The 13,616-nt window shown below is 38.0% G+C and overlaps 1 protein-coding gene across 11 annotated transcripts in view; it reads right to left on the reverse strand.

Moving 5' to 3' along the window:
• Positions 1–13,616, reverse strand: part of CASK (calcium/calmodulin dependent serine protein kinase) — a 331,352-nt gene that overhangs the window by 42,095 nt on the left and 275,641 nt on the right. For all 11 annotated transcript variants that reach the window (XM_084789615.1, XM_084789614.1, XM_084789620.1 and 8 more), the window contains 3 exons: positions 12,692–12,772; positions 9,016–9,204; positions 601–679 (listed from right to left, as the gene is read on the reverse strand). In XM_084789615.1, the coding sequence (XP_084645741.1) occupies positions 601–679; positions 9,016–9,204; positions 12,692–12,772 (349 nt within the window). The remainder of the gene's footprint in view (positions 1–600; positions 680–9,015; positions 9,205–12,691; positions 12,773–13,616) is intronic.

Genomic DNA, 13,616 nt, shown 5'->3' on the forward strand with positions numbered 1-13,616 from the left:
AAAACTGATCCCAATAGTACATGACCCTTAATCTCAGCACTCAGGTGTTAGAGGCAGAAGGATTACAAGTTTAAGGTAACTCCTGGCTACATGAGGCCCATGTACCTAATTCATATAGTCAAAAATGTAAGACCAAAGAGAGATTTATAAATTGACATTGAAATACTCTACTATGATAGATATTTTAAGATGTAATGGTAGTCCAACATACAAAAAATTATCAACACATAGGAGAGTTAAACAAAAACATTAATACCACAAGGCAATCAATATATAGGGAACTCTGTATGCAGCAATTAAAAAAATAAAGGTTCTTCCTAAATTTACATTTACAAAAAATATTAAAGTGCTATGCAATGAGGGAAGTCTTAACAAACCCCTGAGAAATGGTGTACAGTGCTTAGAGGTTTTCTTTTATTTCATTTCTGGTGGTGGGGATGGAATTTAGGAACAGGGTCTACAATAACTAAAACTCAAAAACAAGCAGCTTTTACATGAATCATAAAAAAACCAAACAAATAAAAACTCCCCACCCCACTTCCATCAATAGGTATAGGAAGAATTAAGGAAGGTAAAGATGGAATTACAGATGGAACTCACCTTGCCTGTGAATCATACCCCCGTGCATGATTCTTGCAACAATACAATGATTTAGCTCATTCATTTTCAAAGTGATTCCCTGTTAAAAACAAAACAAAACAAAACAAAACAAAACACCAAAGTGGATAAGGGTACAATTAATGAAAACACTATTTTATATTTGTGATTTTACTGTAGGCAATTTCAATTAGAGGAGTTATAAAATCATTAGAGAATATATAGAAAACGAAGACCCTCTATTACTTCACACACAAATTGTCTTCCAACAGAAACGGTATTTGTTGGTGTTTTGATTGCTATAATAGCATGAACACATTTTGTGTTGTTTTGTGTTGTACTTTTAATCTTTTAATTATGATTTTTTTCATATCACTTTGTTTTTTATGTTGCCAATTATTTTTCAAAGGTTTTTACTCCCACTAAGGGTATATACTTTATATTCATGTATCCCTTATATTTATTTCACAAAATAACAGTTTTGGTTTATAAGTTTAACATATGCATGCGTACATACGTGAATCTGTCACCACTGTGTCTCCTACCCCCAAGTTTCCTCTTGTTTGTTGGTAATCTACTCCCATCACAATGCTCTCTAGTCATGCCCAAAGAGTCACTTTTCTGACTACAAATAAGTTGGTATTATCTTATAAATGGAGTGACATTCATTTGGGCTGTTTTCTTTCATTTATCATAATTATTTTGAGATTTTTTTAGCATGTTGTTACATTATTAGTAGCTTATTCTTTGTCTTTTCTGTACAGTATTGCGTTGCTTAGACACACACTTGCTCATGCATCCTCCCACTGCGCTCCTTACAGTTTTGGCAGCTATAAATAAAGCAACATTCCTGGATTAATCTGCACTTACCCAACTTTTTTTTTTTTTTTTTTAAGATCTGGAACATTTCATGTATTTGTGTACCATCTTTCTATTGACACCAGGATATTTTTTTTTCTGTGTTGACATTTTAGTATATACACTGTTGAAATGAGCATATATTAGTGTATTCATATTTTGTTAATTGGCTTGGCTAAAATTATGTTTAGAAGTTTTGCATCTATATTCATGAGGGATTCTAATATGCACTTTCTTGTAATATTATTGCTTGGTGTTTATAGGGCAGCACTGGCTTTATAGAATGAGTTGTGGAAAGCTCATTTCTTTTCATTGTTTTGGGAAAAGTCTACGTAGAATCATCTGTAGCCTGCGTAGGACGCTTGTTCACACGGCTTCAGGAAATGTTAATGCGATAGTCATTCTTCAGGATCAGTCTGATCTTCTGTTTGACGCTGTTGAGTTTCTGTCTTCTATCCCACTGGCTTTTACTTGTTTGTTTTTTCATGACCCAGAATTGAATTCAGGGCCTCACAGATGCTAAGCAAACACTTTACCACTGAGATATATCACTATTCTCATTTATTTCTACTGATTCTTATTATGTCTTCTACTTATTTGGCTTTAATTTGTTCTCTTTTTGTCTTGATTTTTTTAAGGTGGAGACTTGAAACAAGGTCATTGATTTTGCTGCTGCTGTTTCTGCTGCTGCTGCTTCTGCTGCTACTACTACTACTACTATTTGTTTTTTTGAGGGTTTCTCTGTAGCCTTAGTTGGCCTGGGCTCGCCTTGTAGACCAGGCTGGCCTTGAACTCACAGTGATCCACCTGCCTCTGCCTCCCAAATGCTAGGATTACAGGCATGTGCCACCATGCCCAGCTCAGGTCACTGAATTTAGACCACTTTGTTTTATTAATATATACTTAAACATTAAAAATATATTTAGTGTTACATCTTTCTCCTTATTAAGTACTAATCCAGTGGCATCATATAAAATTTGATATAGTGTTGTTAATTTTCATTAACTGCCAAATGCTATTTACCTTCTAATTTCTTATTTTATCTATGGGTTACTTCAAATTGTATTACTTAGTTTTCAAATATTTGAGATATTTTCTTTCTTTTAAAATTTTTTCTTTAACTTTTTATTTATTTTTGAGACAGTCTTGGCTGTGTAGCCCAGGCTAGCCTCAAATTCACAATCCTTCTGGCTCTGCCTCTTGAGGCTGGGGTCATAGGTGTGCAACACTATGCCTGGCTTCTGTCTATTATTAATTTCCAATTTACATTCATGTGGTTTCAGAATAAACTTTGATATCAATATAGTCATATCAGCTTCATCTGAATAATGTTATAGTGGCACAGCTTTTCTTTTTTTTAATTTATTTTTATTTCACGTGCATTGGTATTTTGCCTGTATGTATGCCTGTGTGAGGGTTTTGGATCTTCTTGAAGTGGAGTTACAGACCGTTGTGAGCTGCCATGTAGGTGCTGGGAATTGAACCTAGGTCTTCTAGAAGAGCAGCTAGTGCTCTTAACCACTGACCTGTCTCTCCAACCTTAGTGGTATAGTTTTTCTACCCTTATTTTTTTTTAATATAAAGTGCATTTCTTGCAGGTAACATGCAATGGAATACTTAACAATCAGACAACCTCTGGTTTGTGTGTGTGTGTGTGTGTGTGTGTGTGTGTGTGTTTCCAGACAGGGTTTCTCTGTGTAGCCCTGGCTGTCTTGGAACTTGCTTTGTAGACCAGGTTAGCCTTGAACTCAGAGATCCACCTGGCTTTGCCTCCTGAGTGCTGGAATTAAAGGTGTGCCAACCTCTGCCTTTTAATAGGAGAATTTAAACTGTTAAGATTTAGTATAAGCCAGGCATGTGGCACACGCCTGTAATCCTAGCACTCGGGGGCGCAGAGGCAGGAAGATCTCTGTGAGTTCGAGGCCAGCCTGGTCTACAGAGTCCAGGACAGCCAAGGCTACACAGAGAAACCCTGTCTTAAAAACCAAAACAAAACAAAACAAAAAAAGATTTACTCTGATGTTAACATAGTTTGGTATAAATACAGCTTCGTCTTATGTTCCACTTAGTCTGTGCTCCTTTTAACCTCCTTTTCTGTGTTCCCGTGGATGTATTCTCATTCTGTTGTATTTCTTGTGTTGTCTCATTAGCTACAACCTTTTTTTGGTATGTGTGTGCATGTATCTGTGTGATATGTGTGTATGTGTGTATGTATGTATGTATGTATGTATGTATGTATGTATGTATGTATATATGTGCACATACATGTGAGTATGTTTGTCCGTGTGTGTGTGTGTGTGTGTGTGTGTGTGTGTAGGCCAGAGGATGTCACTGGTGTCCTCTTTTATTCTTCTCTACTTTATTACCCTGCAGCAGGGTCTTTCAGTGACCTTACAGCCTGTGACAGTTTTGGCTCTGCTGGCAGACAACAGGCCCTAGTGATGCTCCTCTGTCTTTCAGCTCCAGTGCTGCACTTACAAGCACATCTGACTTTCTACATGGCTGCACCGGATCCCAACTCAGCAAGCTCTCTTACCCATGAGGCTGTATATTCACTCTCCCCCAACTCCAATAAGCTACAACCACTCATATTGCTGCATTAGAGGCTGTATTTGGCTTTATTATAGCTCACATATCAATTTGCCTTTGAGTGATACTATACTACTTCATTTAGAGACCTTTCTAATAGAATACAGCTATTTCTTTCTACTTGATTTTTATGTTACCCATGTAATCCATTATACATATGCTATGCATCTCAATACAAAGTAGAGATAATGAAAAAAAGTTATAGCCCTTTTTTTTTTTTTTTTTAGCTTTGGGGTATCTACAGATGTTTTTATTTGGCCTTTTTTTGTTTTTTGTTTTGTTTTGTTTTGTTCTTCAAGACAGGGTTTCTCTGTATAGTCTTCTTGGCTGTCCTGGACTTACTTTATAGATTAGGCTGGCCTCGAACTCACAGAGATCTGTATTTGCCCTATTTTTGAAAGATACTTTTGTTATCTCCCCAGATTATTAGCTCTGTTCCCTCAATCTAGGGACTCAGCCTGCTTTGCTTCAGAACTTTCTCTCATGCGCTGGCTTGGGAACTCTCTGAAAGCAGTAAGGTGGGACAATTATACGCATTACTGTCTTTGCCTATTCATTCCCCCCCTCTCTCAAAGATCTCTGTCCTTTATTGCTTGATGTCCAACCATTCTCCTATGTAATTTAGTATTTGTTATAATTTCATGTTTCAAAGAAGATGCCCAGAAGCCCAAGTTTCATAGTTATGTTTAAAGCCATTTTCTTTTTGTTTTGAAAAATGATTAAAATGTATTTATTACACAGTGTATTTTTACTTGTTACAAAATGGAAATACTCATGTGTCAAGCTTCTTTATGTGTCTACTGACTGGTGTTTGATTAATACCAAAATTAATACTAAAACATTTATATAGTTTTTAATTAAAAATATTTAAACTAATATATATGCATATCATATTATATATATCATGCATTAATGAAGACCATATGGGATTGATGCATGTATACATTGTATAACATTTAAATTAGGTTAACTACTTCATCTCTTCAAACACTTGATTTCATATTTTAATATGATTTTTAAAAATTTAATCGCTTTGCATCGTGATAACAGCCCCTTTCCCTCCCTCATGTCTCTTCCCTCCATTCCCCCCTCTACTTCTTCTCAGAGAGGAGGGGCCCTAAGGGGTAAGAACCCACCCTGGCACCTCAAGTCACAGCAGGGCTAAGCGCATCCTCTCCCACTGAGGCCAGACAAGGCATCCAAAGGCAGGCAGGAGAGTCAGAGACAGCGCCTACTCCCATTATCAGGGGACCCACATGATGACCATGCTGCACATCTGTTACGTACGTGTAGGAGGCCTAGGTCCAGCCCACGCATGCTCATACTCTTTGGTGGGTGGTTCAGTGTCTGGGAGCCCCCATGGGCCCAGGTTAGTTCAATTATTTGCTATGAAAAGACAACCTTCCATAAACATATTTTTTGCAGTAGCTCTGGTTGGTTCTAAGATTCACACAGGGAGCTGCTATATAACGGTGACTCTTACACACACTCTTTAGATTTATATTCATGGGAACAGGAATGGAGCCCAGATTTATGCATCTTTTAACAAGGTCACTTTATAGGAAAGTGGTCTTGGGTTTGAAGAGGTTAGTAGTAGGCATTCAATTTTTGCCTCTTTGGAGAATAACATTCTGTCAGAAAGCTTCATGGAGTTATTTGGGAATTTATGATCTAGCTTAATTAGAACCATGCAAAAATATATTTTGTGGCATGGCTCTAATTTTGAAGCTGTCAGAAGGAGTTAGGCAAGCATTGTGAAAAGTATAATTCACCAAAATGATTCTGGTTCTAACGTTCTATTGTAATGTTCAAGTTTCATTTCCAATTCGTACATTCAATCAGCATATATGGCTGTTTAGAGAAGTACTCTGGGAAAATGCCATAAATGAATGCATATGTCAAACTGAGTTTCATAAGGGAAATGATGACAAAACAGAGACTCCACCCTTAAAGCGAATAGGTTTCTATAGTAACTCAACTAACGTGAATGGGACCCTACTATGTGGCAGGCGCCCTTTTAGGCCTAGCAGTGAAGGAGCCAGACAGCATCTTCATTTCTAGGGAAATTGACTTTAAACCAATTGTAGTCAACGTTTTTCATTTTGTCTTCCCCAAAATTCCTCTGCAGAGAAGTGATTCATATTCTTTTTCCAGGGAATGTTCCGGCTCAGCTCGGGATGGGTATCTACTCCTAAACCTCTCAAAGCTTGAGAAATTGAGGGATGACATATATTCCTGGTCTTTTATTGTTTACACAAGTGTCTTTGTCATTTTTAACTAACAGAGTTGCAGTTAATAGCGAAATAATTCTGAGTACAGTGTTACAAACTGGGAAAACACAGGGTATAAAGGAAGTGGACCACCCTTGGGGATTGTTTGTACTATAGAGTCCCCAGCAGAAAAGGTCATGTCGATATAATCTGCAGAGTAATACAGAGCTATGAAAAAGATAAGTGAACAGGCAAATAGCCACAGTAATTGTCATACAGTTATATTCTAGGATTGTTACTATATATTTTACATGAAATAATTCCTATTTTCATGGCAGCCAGTGAAAATATATGCTACCACCAAAATCACATGAGTGAGAACAGCCTTTAAAAGGAGACTTTAAGGAGTGATTCAAGGTCATTTTATGCTTTCTGAAAAAATTAATTCAGAGACAGATGTGTGTACTTCTTCTCAATCTATGTAGTCAGCCCAAATCCAAAGGACAATCAATTTCCATTAGCTTGCTTCAGATTATATAATCACAAAATAGTTTGGGACTTCCCTGTGGTCCCTTACACCTTTCTGTCTGCTCTGCTTGATTGCACATTACCGGTTCCCGCCGGTTTCTAGCTTTGTTGTAAGTGGGCTTGTCAAATTGTGCTAAGCTCCAAATTTACCTGTTTTAAATGTGGACCACACTGTGCAAAGCGAGCTCCAGGAATGGACCACGTCTTACGTTATGTCACAGGTATCGAATGCAGTGATGTAGCACATGGACTTTCAATGTTTCCTCACCGGGTGAATCAAAGTATAAAATGAAAATTTGGACTTGAACAATTGGGAGGCACCTCAGGGTCATTTAGTTAGTGTGCTTCTAGAAGTGAGTAACGTGATGGCCATGGATACAAAATGATGTGCGCAAAGCCTCAAAAGGTGCTTCCACCCAGGCCCTTAAAACCAAGGGGTGCTAAGCCTAGAGAGCACCAAAATGGGTACCTGATTTGCATGTCCCCTGGGTGCTGCCAGATAACGCTAAGGCAACCGACAAAGCACAATGAACAAGAATACACACAGCAGTGTCTACAACTGAGGGCTCTCTGGAAACGCGGTCATAGACCTGCTCTTCTGGATTTCTTCCCTATCTGGAAGGCAATTGGTCATCTTCCTTTTTTTGGGGGGGGGTTTGAGACAGGGTTTCTCTGTGTAGCTTTGGTTGTCCTGGACTCTCTCTGTAGACCAGGCTGGCCTTGAACTCACAGTGATCCACCTGCCTCTGCCTCTCGAGTGCTGGGATTAAAGGCGTGCGCCACCACGCCCGGCCTGGTCAACTTTCTTAAATTGGTATTTTGGTTTTGTTTTTTTTCAAACTCTAAAGAAAAGATATAAAGACATATATTTGAATGTTCCCCATAGAAATGTGCTTCCATCTCTAATCTTGAAGGGTGCCCAATGTTCCGCCTCAATGTCACTATCTCTGTGTATTCAGTTGTATAAGCCTGAAGCTTAAAAGTTCATCCTTGATTCTTTTGTTTGTTTGTTTGTTTGTCTGAGACAGGGTTTCTTTGTGTAGCCTTGGCTGTCCTGGACTCACTTTGTAGACTAGGCTAGCCTCGAACTCACAGCGATCCGCCTGCCTCTGCCTCCCGAGTGCTGGGATTAAAGGCGTGCGCCACCACGCCCAGTGCTGATTCTTGCTTCTCATTGCAATCTACTGTTTGCCTACTGACTTACCTTTATTCATCCATTCCTTTTCTGAGCCATGATCTCAATTAGCCCAGGCTGGCCTTGAACTAGTTGATTCTCCTACCTCCCCAGTGCTGGGGTTACAGGCATGGGTTACCATGCCTAGCTCTTTCATTCTTTATCTTGATGTACCTTCTGTTGGTTCTGAGTACCAGTTTCTCTTCCCTGTACCATGGCAGTGCCTGTTTTGTTATCTAGTCTCCCTAGACTATATAATATAGTTTCCAGAGTGCCCGTTTTAACATGAAAACATCATCCAGCTCCATGCTTAAAACCAGTCAACACGTTTCTGCTGTTTTTAGGCTAAAAAACAGACACTAGGCTATACTGTTCCGTTCTTGTACGGTCTAGCCTCAGCACTTGCCATGCTCTCTGTCGGCCAGCCGCACTGCTTTATTTACTACCAGGTTTCTGCATAGTTTTTTTTGTTTGCCTGAACTGTGTTACCTTAGTTTCCCATCCTTTTTATCTGCTCAGTGACTACCCCAGAGCCCTTCCCTGATCACCTCAGTCTCTGATGCTCCCTAACTGTATGCTTCAGCATGGGAAAATGGATAAACAGGACGACGTAATGGGAAGGAATTTTATTTTAGTAACATTATTCAGGTCTCTGAATGTATCCTGAATGATTTTTCTTTGAATTTTGGTGAAAGCAAAAGATATGCAAAGTACTAAAATTTTTATTTTACTTATTTTTTTATAATGTTAATACTTCAAATTCCCTCTTTCTTTGCTATACGAGAGATTTTTTTTTCATTCTTGGAAACTTGAAAAGTAATTGTTACAGTAGAGGTGTGATGGCCAGCATGTCTAAGACATGGTGTTAGGCAAAATAATTCTTGGAGAAAAGCGTAGGAGAACTAAAGATCTAGAAAATGATTTCTTTAGGACCACCTGAGACCCATCTCCATCCTCCCTCCCTCCCTCCCTCCCTCCCTCCCTCCCTCCCTCCCTCTTTGAGTAGCAGTCTGTACAGACTGAAGTTAGTTGATGGTAACGCAAGCTTTTCCTACTTACCATTGGTTCATCTGTGTTCTTTTGGAACTGAACCAGGCGGACTCTGGTCACATTCTCCATGTCCATGTCTCCGTTTGCACTTTCTGGAGAATCGCCGTTTAAATAGGGAGAGGTTGGGGGAGGTGTGACCCTTAGTGCCTCATCACTGTAAACTTCATGTGCCACTACGTCATGAGTCTGAAGTAAGGCCTAGGATTTTTATGAGAAAGGGAAAATATTATGGTACCATTCCAGCAGAAATCGCTTCCAAAGGTATTTTTTTTTTTTCATCTAAAGAGACTCCAAATGAACTACACCTCTAAATTATAAAACCTCAATTTCTGTATGGCAAATTATCATGGTAGATGGATTTCCTTTTTAAAATGGAATGAGAAAGTGAGGGAGCAAATCAATGAATGGAGAGGCCCGTCAATTACCAGAGTTAGCAGTGTCATCTGATGTTAGGCTACAAAACTGTGTCTAACTCACATGTTCAACTCAGAGCTGATACACTGTGATTTTAAATACTTTAGCAGAAAGAATTACTTATTTTAAAAAAACTAGCAAATTTGCACTGGAGCTTTAAATTGATATAAAATTTAAAAGACATTATGTAATAATTACTGTACTAAATAAATATCTTCTGTGACATGAACGAAGGATGAAATTAATATCGTCTACTAGTAGGTTCGGTAATGAATATGAGGGAGAAGCAGAGATCAAGGAGGAAACATAACCTTTAGGTTCATATGACTGAATGGACAATTACATAGTGACTTCAATGGCGTTTACCGTAATATTTTTTATATAGCCTAAAGGATGGAGATAATGTATAACATGATTTAAGAAATAAGGTGAAAAGTGCACAGATGTAGTTAAGACACTAATTTTCTAAAATATCACACATATTATAGAATTCAAAATTGAAAATTAAAATTTTTTTTACACATTTTAATTTACTGTTTGTATATTTATATGCACACATGCATCTGGACATCACAGGGGTGACCTGTAGGAGTAATTCTCTGCTTCTATCATGTGAGTCCTGGCAATCGAACTCAAGTTGTTAGATTTGGTGAAAAGTACCTTTACCCAATGAGCAATCGCACATCAAAATGGAAACCTTTGAAATGTTTTGTTCAATTTTTTTTAAACTCTTGGATAAATCTTGACAATTATTATCATTGTTTGGAGATATCATTATCTCATGTCTTCCAGGTTGGCCTTGAATTCACTATGGAGGAGAAAAGGATGACCTTGACCTCTGGTATACAGAGGACAACAAAGATTAAACGAGATCACAAGCTCAGGAAGCTAAGCCGAGATTCGGGCAGACACAGGAGAACTGTGCAGGCCCAGTCTCCAGGGAAAGGACCTGTTTCATCAGGCCAGTGTGTATTAGGATACCACACACAGGAATAGAAAGTGGAAAATAGAGAAGGTCAACATGGATTTAAAGTAACTCGGGATGACTTTAACAGCAGAGGTGGGATTGGGATTCGAACTGAGCTCTGCACTGACACATCTCATCTCTAGAAGTGCGCTAATAAGACACAGAACTATATTTCTAACTCATTACCATCAAATAGAATGGAATTAAGCCAGGCATGGTGGTGCACACCTGTAATCCCGGAACTCAGGGAGGCAGAGGCAGGCAGATCTCTGTAAGCTTGAGGCCAGCCTGGTCTACAAAGAGAGTTCAGGACAGCCAGGGCTACACAGAGAAACCCTGTCTTGAAAAAAAGAAAGGGTGGAATTAAACACTCTCAGAGATTTGCTTGAGTTTGGCCACTAAAACTTAGGAAAATTAGGGAGGAGAAATAGAAAATTGCTTCTTTCAAGGTGATTACTTAAAAGGACAATGTTAAAGTTTGAGAAAAATGACATGTACAATGAAATAGCATATACTTAAACACTCACAGGTAGCCATATGATACATATATTTCATTGTAACTGTTATTTTAAAGTTAGCATTTAAAACAAATAGTTGTAATCTGAACAACAAAGTGTTTTAAAGTCACATTTTTCTTCCAAAGGAAAGTTAGTGGATTTTCAACTCTTTGCATATATTTCATATCTACAACTGTGACTATTTTAAATGTGTTATATTCAGCATGGATTTTCATCTGTAATTGTGCTTTTTTTCCTTAAGAAAAAATCTGTCTTATTTTTATTTATGTATCTGTGTCTATATACCTGTGTGTACATGACTTCGGAGGCTAGAAGATGTTGGATCCCCTGGAGCTGGAGTTACAGTAGTTCTGAGCCACCTGACATGGGTGTTGATAACTGGCCTTTGGCCCTTTGGCAGAACAGCAGATATCCTCAGCCACAGAGCCATCTTGTCCACCCCTACAGTTCCACTTTTCAATTGCAGATAAGTAGATAGCTGCGAATTTTTTTTGTACAAAAAAGTTTCTTAGCTATTTCAAGTTTCTAATAACTGGCTAAATGCAAGCGCTAGTCCCATTTTTCATAGAAGCCAATGAAAAAAGTGCAGGAGTTCTACACGGTCTAAAACAAAACCACCTTGAGTCTAATCTCTGAAAGTACATAGTGAAAAGAAGACTCTTTCAACTTGTTCTCTGACCATGCATGCATTGTGGCACACGTGTCCCACTAAATAAATACAATGCAAAAAAACCGAAGCCAGTTTTTTTTAAATTAAAAAGATTTGCCCTCAATTTTAGCTTTTTGTGGTTTAGGTAGCATAGAGTCCCAGTGGTACAAGAACTATAAGGAAGCAGATCCTTGTTTTAGGTCTACACAGCCCTCAAAGAGCCACTTTACAAGCGACACTTTTAGAACTGTGATACATGGTCAACAACAATAACAGAAAAGATTTGCTATTGCTTGGGATTATAATCTTAGTCTGGTGCTATAATCATGAGCCACGATGACATTTCAGTCAATGATACACTACCTAAACAAGATTATATTGAAGCTGAAAATTTCCTAGGGCCTACTGGCTTCATGGTACAATGCCTATTACATGGCTGTGGTGGTGTTGCTAATGCAAACCTACCGCATAGTTAGTCAGATGAAAGCATAATACATCCCGTTATCTATGAAACATTAGACTTGACAGCTATGATGTTATTGGCTTAGGTATACTTCTTATCATTATTTTATAGTGTGTTCCTTCTACTTAGGAAATGTTTATCATGGTAGCATATGTTTATTATCTTAGCACTTAGGAGGCCAAGGCAGGGGGATCCTGAATTGAAGGTTAGTCTGGGCTACCTGGTGAGATCCGACACCAAAAATAAACCATACCCAAACTAAAAACAAAATTAAAACAAAGAACGTATTTCCTGCAAAAATATATGTTGTACGATCCTGGCACATGCTGGTGTTTATGGTGGCTTCCGGCTTCATCATTTCTCTAGTGCTTGTTAAATTTCATGTGGTTTTGCTCATCATGAATCTAAGTGCCTCCCAGGACTATGCCATATTCATGCGCATACACTGTGCACCCTGGTGTACACTAGTAGTCTATATCACCTAGGCTCTTGTAAGGACACTACAATGTGCGTACAATGACAAATTGCCTAGTGACATATTCCTCAAAATGCATCCCAGCAGTATCTGACTGTACAAGGATAAAAATACATTTGATGACACTAGCAATATTTTATGAAGGTTATTAAAAACTTCTTGTGAAACTATAATTTACGTTTAGTGATGCATTACTTACCATGAAATGAGGCTGTGTTAAAATACGCTTTAGTTCCTTTGCATCGTTATTCTCGGGGTAACATGAAATTTCTTCCAATACCTAGAAAACAAATAAGATACATACTAGTACAAAATGATATGAGCTTTACAAAGCATGGAACTCCTTTAAATGAAAAAATCATGAGTGTGGCTTTGTAGCAGGAAAGGCAATTACTTTCAAAACATTTATTGAGTTCAAAGGTTATTAAAATATGAGAATAATATTGATAGTGATAAAAAGAAACAAATGCAATAATAGTTTACTTTCATGACCTCAAAACAAAGGTAACAAAAAACTAAAAAATGAAATGAGAAGTTTGCAACATATTTATTACAGGCTTAAATTACTTAAATAGTTTAATGAAAAAATGTCTTACAAATTCGTCCCCCAAATCAATTTGTACTAAAAGTTAATTCTTGACCTTTAACAGCAATTTTAACTTGCAATTAACAGCCCTGCTAGTTCCTTAAAAAGATGACATAGGTTTAATGAAGACAATATACAAAAGTATGCTAGTTAACTAGCATAATTAATTAAGAAAGACAAATAATTTTCCTTGCTGGCTGGTGTGAGTAATGCTGTTTCCACTCTTATCTTCCAACATAGAGAAAACCATGCTTATACCAAAGGCTCCTTTGATGAAATTCCAGTGAACCCAAGACCAATTTAAAAAGTTTAAACACCGTCATCAGCTTTTCTTTTGCACTCAAATTTTCCTCACCAATTAGATATTAACGTTTCCTCTGCATTGGTGAAAATACTGCTTGCAAGTAAATTATTCGTAGAAACTTCTCCCTTTCACCCAGCAATGGAGCTTAAGCATAATCTGGGGCTATCAGCCCACAGCAGGACCTCTGTTTTTCTGAGCAGGCACCTGTTAGTACTCTAACTGGAGATGGCTGGC

Source organism: Acomys minous, assembly GCF_964271855.1.
Source record: "Acomys minous genome assembly, chromosome: 7".
Taxonomy (NCBI): Eukaryota; Metazoa; Chordata; class Mammalia; order Rodentia; family Muridae; genus Acomys; species Acomys minous.